The sequence below is a fragment of the Ostrea edulis genome, chromosome 2 (assembly GCF_947568905.1).
Source record: "Ostrea edulis chromosome 2, xbOstEdul1.1, whole genome shotgun sequence".
Lineage (NCBI taxonomy): Eukaryota > Metazoa > Mollusca > Bivalvia > Ostreida > Ostreidae > Ostrea > Ostrea edulis.
In genome coordinates this window covers 47,275,637-47,283,327 of record NC_079165.1, presented here as the reverse complement: position 1 = coordinate 47,283,327, position 7,691 = coordinate 47,275,637, and the positions used below count along the sequence as shown (strand labels likewise).

The 7,691-nt window shown below is 34.2% G+C and overlaps 2 protein-coding genes across 2 annotated transcripts; one reads left to right on the top strand and one right to left on the bottom strand.

Annotated features, from left to right (window-relative positions):
* The first annotated feature begins 202 nt into the window (after positions 1-202).
* On the top strand, positions 203-3,712 carry LOC130051739 (uncharacterized). The gene is made up of 4 exons (XM_056154314.1): positions 203-1,083; positions 1,324-1,518; positions 1,902-2,005; positions 2,247-3,712. Exons 1-4 carry the CDS (start codon positions 654-656, stop codon positions 2,325-2,327), a joined length of 810 nt encoding a protein of 269 aa, XP_056010289.1. The 5' UTR covers positions 203-653; the 3' UTR covers positions 2,328-3,712.
* Positions 3,608-7,210, bottom strand: LOC125681277 (uncharacterized). Its single transcript, XM_048921298.2, has 4 exons — positions 5,863-7,210; positions 5,542-5,697; positions 5,149-5,275; positions 3,608-5,012 (listed from the first exon to the last, which is right to left on the bottom strand). The coding sequence occupies exons 1-4, from the start codon at positions 6,432-6,434 to the stop codon at positions 4,101-4,103; spliced, it is 1,767 nt and encodes a 588-aa protein (XP_048777255.2). The 5' UTR covers positions 6,435-7,210; the 3' UTR covers positions 3,608-4,100.
* Between the last annotated feature and the right edge of the window lie 481 nt (positions 7,211-7,691).

Here is a 7,691-nt window from a genome sequence, read left to right as displayed (position 1 = left end):
ATATGGATTTTCTTTTGTAATTTAAAAGCATCATTTTGGAGTTTTGTTTACAAAGTTTCATAATATCTTTTTTCATAATGACGTAGAACGCAAATAAAAAAACATGATCATAGCTGTCCGCGCACAAACTTCATCTTCGTCCATTACATGACGTTATTTACTTTCAGGATTTCACGGTTTTTATTTTCTTTTTTATGGCCTTCCTATTTTCGGTTCTAATGTCATTCCCTTCATAAATATCTTGTGACATTTAAACACTAATGCCCCGCTAACATTCTGGTGATCCGATGTGCTTTCCATCTCTGTTTCTTTGAGTGGGGGGTCAAACAATGGCCTACATAATATTTTCTCTTGCGCCAAGAATGGCGTTGACATCGTCATATCGCGTAAATTTCATTAACACAGGTACGTTTATAAATGACATCATTTCTCTGTCGTTTATGACGTCCTGTGGTTATAAAACCAGTATATTACGCGAAAAAGATAACTGATTCCATCGATATAAATTTGAATGCGATATATTTGATATGAAACTAATAGTCGTTCCTCCAATTATACATATCTTAAGCGGCTTTTTATAAGTACGTAAGCGACTAATCACGTGATACCCGACATTTGAGGCGGTGTAAATACAAAGTACAAATCAAAGAAATATGGTAAAACGATGTGCATGGGGCACTTGTAACAGTGATTCGCGCTACAAAGACAAGGAATATATGAGAGATGTTACTTTCTGGCCAATTCCTAAGCCCAAAACAAGATTACGCGAAACTTTAGTGTGGGTGAAAGCATGCAATAGGAAAAATTTCACTGTGAAAAACGTAAACAAACATGCCTACGTATGCAGCAAGCACTTTGTGGAAGGTCAGCCTACAGAGAAATATCCGTACCCGGTTATTGCAGGATCGTCATCCCAGGGAAAACCATTGAGAAAACCCCCAACTAAAAAGGCTAACAATCACGAAACCACAACCACCACAAAGCTTTCCCGTAATGTTGATATCGAAACCGTTCCTACCCCGGCAGCATTTATTGTGATAGATGACGTAGAGGATATTGCAACTGATTCTTTTGATGATATTGGTAAGAATTATGGAGATATATGCAATATTCACACTTTAATTTTGATAAATGTGTTGAATCACACACATAGAACGAATATTGAAAGTACAGTATATTTTAGAGTTAGCTTTTTTGTGATATGATCTCTTCAATGACAAACCTAATACCAATGTGTACGGATAAGATATAATCATTATTATATGAGGAAAAAACTCCACCATGACATGTCGAAAATTGTTTTGTGGTTTTTTTTCTCAAAAGGGAAGTCTGACCATCTCCCAGAGCATGGATATTCATCCAAGAAAGTAATGGTGAATCAAGCAGTGCAAACCACAATAAATAAAGAACATCTCTGTGATTATGATGATGATAATTTGATGAATGGAGGAAGCATGCGTAGACAATTCATTTTGAAGGATGTCATGAAAGATGACAACAGCTGCAAGTTTTATACTGGTAGTTCATTGTTAAACTTTACTATACCAATGGTTGCTTAGACAATCTAATATATGTGAAATATTTGCAAGATATCATTTCTACATCAATATAAATCCCTAGGTCAGAGTCATTTGAATCAAGATATCAGTTTACAATATATATATATATATATATATATATATATATATATATCAAATCAGAGTGACGTTTCCAAATGAGTGAAATATTCTCGAGCAGGATGTTAAACAATATACAATCAATCAATCAGTAACATATTAGAGGTACTATCTTATTACTACTTGCACAATAAGTTCTGAATGTTACATATATCTACAGAGTTCTTTAATTGGTGACAAAACTCTTAAAATGTATTTAGTTTTATGTCAATTCATTCATTTTAGGTTTGTCCCTGGCAATGTTTGGGTTTCTCTTTGTGTTCCTGTCTAAGTCGGCAAAGAGTATGACATACTGGAGAGGCAGTGAGACAAGTAATGAAAGAAAACAGGTAACAGATTCTGGATTTTGTCTGAATACAGTAGTCAATCTTGCAGACAATGAACTATACAGTGATTTTATATATCATGTCCTAAATGTATATCCTAAATGTAAAAAGCAGGTAACAGATCAGCATGAATTTTTTTTGCACTATAGGAAATGATTATAAATGAGATTATCCTAATTTAATGATAAAATTATATAATTTTATGTATCGTACAAAATTGAAGTTTTAAGCAATTAATTTTTAGACTCCAAGGAAAGGTCCTAAACGTATACTGACACTAAAGGGGGAGATAATCTTAATGCTTCTGAGACTGCGAAGAGGTTAGGACACCATTTCTCTCGGAAACATGTTTGGAATATCTGACACTTTGGTAAGCAGAATTTTTGTAACATGGACTTCTTTGGTATCTAAGGAACTCGGATTCTTGATTCGCTGGCCAAGCAGAGAACAAGTAAGATTTAAACGTCCAGCATGTTTCAAACATTTTCCCAAAACACGTTGTATTATTGACTGTACAGAGTTTTTTGTGCAAAAGCCAAGTCTGTCATCATCACAAAGAATAACTTATTCTTCCTACAAACATCATAACACTTTCAAATGTTTAGTTGGAATAACACCAAGGGGGTCATTTTCCTTTATATCCAACTTATTCACTGGCAGCATATCGGATAAGAAAATTGTTGAGCAATCTGGTTTCCTTGAGAATTTGGAATATGGAGATGACATTATGGCAGACAGAGGGTTCTTGATCAGGGGGGAGTTAGCTCTTAAAGGAGCGACATTAAACATTCCTCCATTTGCAATGGGAAAACAAATGTGTAGCGCAGCAACAACGAAAACAAGGAGAATTGCTCATGCAAGAATTCATGTTGAAAGAGCAATAGGTAGACTGAAAAACTTTGCCATTTTACAGGGTACCTTACCATTAAGAATGAAGACTCAGTTTGACAATGTAGTTAAAGTTTGTGGTATTCTTTGTAATCTAGACAAGCAACTTGTTAAATGAGTTGATGAGTATAATATGTAATACTCAAATGTTTCTCTAAGTGATTACCTATCATAGATTTGTTGCATTGATATTTTAAAAATATTTAAGTTTATCCATTTAAGATAAACAAAATTATTGACTAAGAATCGAACTAATTTATCAAGTCAATATTGCTTGTATTTCGGTTATTGAATGTAGTACATGTACTAGGTTTTACTTTTACATTTAATCTTTCAAAATGACGCAAGCATTCCTTTGCGCATGCTTCCCCCTTTTTTGCTTGAAACTTCCCAGTGGGTTGGTCACATGAAAATCCCCACCCACTCTCCCCAAATTTTGTATAGGTAAATTTCCTGCATGGTTAAGAGGACTTTTTCTGCTGCGGATTTTGCTTTAAATTTCAGATTCAGCATCATGACTTCTTAAAGGGACATGTTGAGGGTACATCATTGTGCGGAAAGAGACATTATGTTGAAGCTACATCATTGTGCGGGTCTGGCAGGATTTTGCTATCTAGAGAGCCATTCACTGTTGGATACTGTCATTTCCAGGTCCTTCGGTGGTGTGGTTTTCTACTCACTGAACATATGAAAATAATTAACAAACACCTGTATACATAAGATATTACAATTTCTAGAGATTTATTGACAATCCAATCTATTTCGGATGAAATAAATCAAATTTGTACATACAACTAAAATTACAATAAATGTGAAATGTCATAACCAGTCTTGCTTAATTTTTTCACTCAGGATATCTGAATACTCTCGTACAGATACCACTGACTCCATTCCAATCAAAATATTGAATTAGACCCTATTCTGGATTAAACAGCACTTTAAAACAATTTTTACAGGCTTCTAAAAAAAATTCAATATTCGGTAAAACATGCTTATAACAAACAAGCATATAACAAATTAATTCTTATTGTGAAGTGATATTTATTCTCCTCTGAGAGAGGAAAAAATGAAAATTGTATTGGATAAAACAAAGTTTGGTTATAAGAAACTGTTTTTCATTGACCCTTGAGGTTCGCTATATACCATGTTTTACTGTGGTTGACAATATTTTGTATTACAAACAGATAAATCCAGATAGTATACAATTTTACTATTCTACAAATGTAGTTTTGTTGCAATTGACAAACATAGTTTTAAGCAAAATATTCTTAAAGTACATTTCTAATTTTTCAATCATATCACTGAAATATTTTTCGTCATACACAATATCTTCAACAACATGGATTCCCTGTTTGGTATATATGACCAAGTCAGCAAATTGACAGTTATAGATACCCATTTGACCCTGTATTTGGGGATAGTAGTCTGAACTCTGAGTTAATTGTAAATTTCCATTAGAATTCATAACGCATCCTTTTAGAAGAGCCACTTCCTTCGGTAGCTTTTCCCTGTCACTATATGGACATTTTATTTCAATAATTTTTGTCTCACCGTGATGTTTGCATTTGCATGTTAACAGTCCATCAACACTGCAACCTAGGTAAGGTTTATCTTTGAATATGCGCAATCCAGGAAATTTAATATCCATGCCAATATGCTTCTTTCCTGCCACTCTCTTATACAAGTTCATTGCACATCTTTCTTTCTTTACACCCCATGCAAGGGAAGCTGATTTTGCATCACTATATGCACCCAATAACAGTTTCTTCAAGTAATTGGGATTTCTTTTATGAGCCACACAATCACACACCTTTTTAAAATTTGATGCAGTAATCATTCCTTTACGTGCTACATGCCAGTTGGAATTATCAGATTGTCCATATGTGTGCGACTCAACATACTGGATGTCTTCTTCACTGGCATGGATATTTTCTAGAAAGGTATCACATAAAGAATCTGGTACTTCATCAACAGACTGATAGTTTAGCTTTTTTTCATCAAGAAAATTCACTGATTTCTCACAAATGGACCACATGACACATTGATCATCATTTGTTTTTCGTACATCCGACTCATCAAATTTACTTTCCAGCAAATCCAAAGCCTGTGTATTTGGGTCAATCTGTTATTTAAAAAAGGAATTTCAGAATATTCTTTGGTTTAAAATCATCTAAAATCTTATAGATTTTAGAATAATGAAGTAAAATACCACTGAATATACAAACAGTGTTGAATTTTGCCATTTAGTGAAAGAATACCTTTTGTAAAGATGCATAAAAAGAATCCAGTTTTTCATCATTCATTTCCTCAACAACAGCACGAGGATCAAACTCGTCGTTTGTGTAGTTATTATTGACATCTGCTGCAGCTGGATTCTGGTGATACCTATATATGACAAGATAAAATGGATTATAAACCAAAGTAAATGTGAAGAAATTCCTGAATTTAATCAGCCCCTTGTAAGATCTTTCATGAAGGAAATTGATATTGGAAGTTATAATTTATGATGCATAAAAATCTTACTTTATTCTGCGAGTCTAAGACCCCATTCCTTTTTTTAATTACATAATTTTTTAAATCATAAACTTAAGTTTTAATATTGCATCCACTGCAATGAAATCAAGTATTTACATCTGTACACTAGGTCTTACTTTGCTTTCATAATTTTTAATCTTTTAATTGGAACTGGACAATCATGATGTCTTGGTCTTTTGATCCATTTATTCTCCCCGTCAGTGGATGACTTCTCATCATACGCCTCTATTGCATACAGTACAGCTGCTATGTGCCTGCATGCACCATCAGCACTACAAAACACATTGAGAGTATGTATATGTACATATGTCACTACCAATAGTCATAATGGTAAATAGTAAACACCCCTCATGATAATCATTTACCATTCATTAATTAAATAATCACAGATTACATGTTGTACACCCCACTGTGATTCATTTCCAATCTCTACTTACCCTCCAATACATGTGCAGTATGCTGATCTAACATTGCCATGCTGTTTTCCAATGCAGATCCATAATTTATAGTAACTTTCATTCAAGTAAGTTTTATCTCGTTGAGTTGGTTTGACTTTTGCTCTGAAGAGACATAAGGGTTCTTCTTTAGAGAGACCGTGGTACTCCAAATCATCCACATGACCATCGAAATATAGTCTATAATCCTCGCATGATTTGTAAGCTTTGAGTTTTTTTCTGTCGTAGTCAGATCTCGATGTTATTAGATAATTAAAAACGTCATAAAGAGTAATATTTGGAATATCAGACAGAGTATTTGAAAACCCATCCATGGTGAGAGGATCCTTGCACCCCAGTGCATCGAGCTTGCGAATAACGTCATTAGTTGATGAAATATTTATATATTCGGGATTTTTTGGTAAGTCAAGATGAAGTACCGCTTCACAAAGCCTTACAAGGTGTCCTTTGTTCAATTTCTGAGCGCTAATCCCCCGTTCTTTCAAGAAATTTTGTAAATTACACACTGTTGATGCACGGATTGTACTAACGTCCATTTTGTATCGAGTAAACATATGTCGGGTATCACGTGATAAAACATATCATAAAAGCGAAAACCAAACCGGATGTAGCTTTTCGGAGGAAGGTCTATTGCTTTCGGTTAGAATAGGTTCTCAGTACCCCTTGCTTGTCGTAAGAGGCGACTAAACGGGGCGGTCCTTCGGATGAGACCGCAAAAACCGAGGTCCCGTGTCACAGCAGGTGTGGCACGATAAAGATCCCTCCCTGCTCAATGTCCCTAAGCGCTGAGCATAGACCTAAATTTTGCAGCCCTTCACCGGCAGTGTTGAAGTCTCCATATCAGTGAAATAGTCTCAAGAGGGACGTAAAACAATATTCAATCAATCAATCTAAATCAGTGGTACAAAGAAAATATCTCCCCCCTTCTTTTTTTTTTTACGTTCGCCAACAATGCATTATTCAGTAACATCCCATTGATCTTTTTTTAAATTATTACTTATTTGGGCCCCGCATGAAATGCGGGAAGCCCTATAGTAATCACATTGTCCGTCTGTCCGTCAACACTTTCTTTGTGACACGATAACTCGAAACAGTTTTCAAATTTTGTACAGAAATAATGTACAATAAGAGGAAGAAGCCTACAGATTTTGGGGTCATTTCATTTTGTCTGTATGGCATGATCTTTGTTATTATGAACACTTTCTTTGTGACACAATAACTCATGACAAACAGTTTTCATTGTACAGTATTTAAATTTTGTACAGAAATACATTAAGAGGAAGACACCTATAGATTTTGGGGTCATGTCACTTTGTCTGTATGTGTGTCATTATCTTTGTTATTATGAATACTTTCTTTGTGACACGATAACTCATACAGTCTTCATTGTACAGACAGGACAAAAACAATATGCCCCCCGATTTTCGATCTCGGAGTATAAAAATTAGGTAAACTAAGAATTATTAAATTATGTGTGGAGTTATTCAATACATGCTCTTCTACTAGAATATTAGTGTAGTGACATACTTTGACAAAAATGAGCAATTTTAAGAGTATTACATGTACTATATAATATCTTGGAATAGTAAAATAGAATCCAGACAATGTGTTAACTTACCAGTGTCTATATGTAAGTAAACATAAATAATTGTGTATTGATTTTTATAGAGACACAACATAAGTTTATGACTTTTGATTGTACTTCTCTATCTTTTTATTATTATTTTTTTGGGAATAATTCTCAATCCCAGAAGCATCTGGTGCAAATCTACATAAAATCAACTCCCATTAGTACTTTCAGTACTTTGATT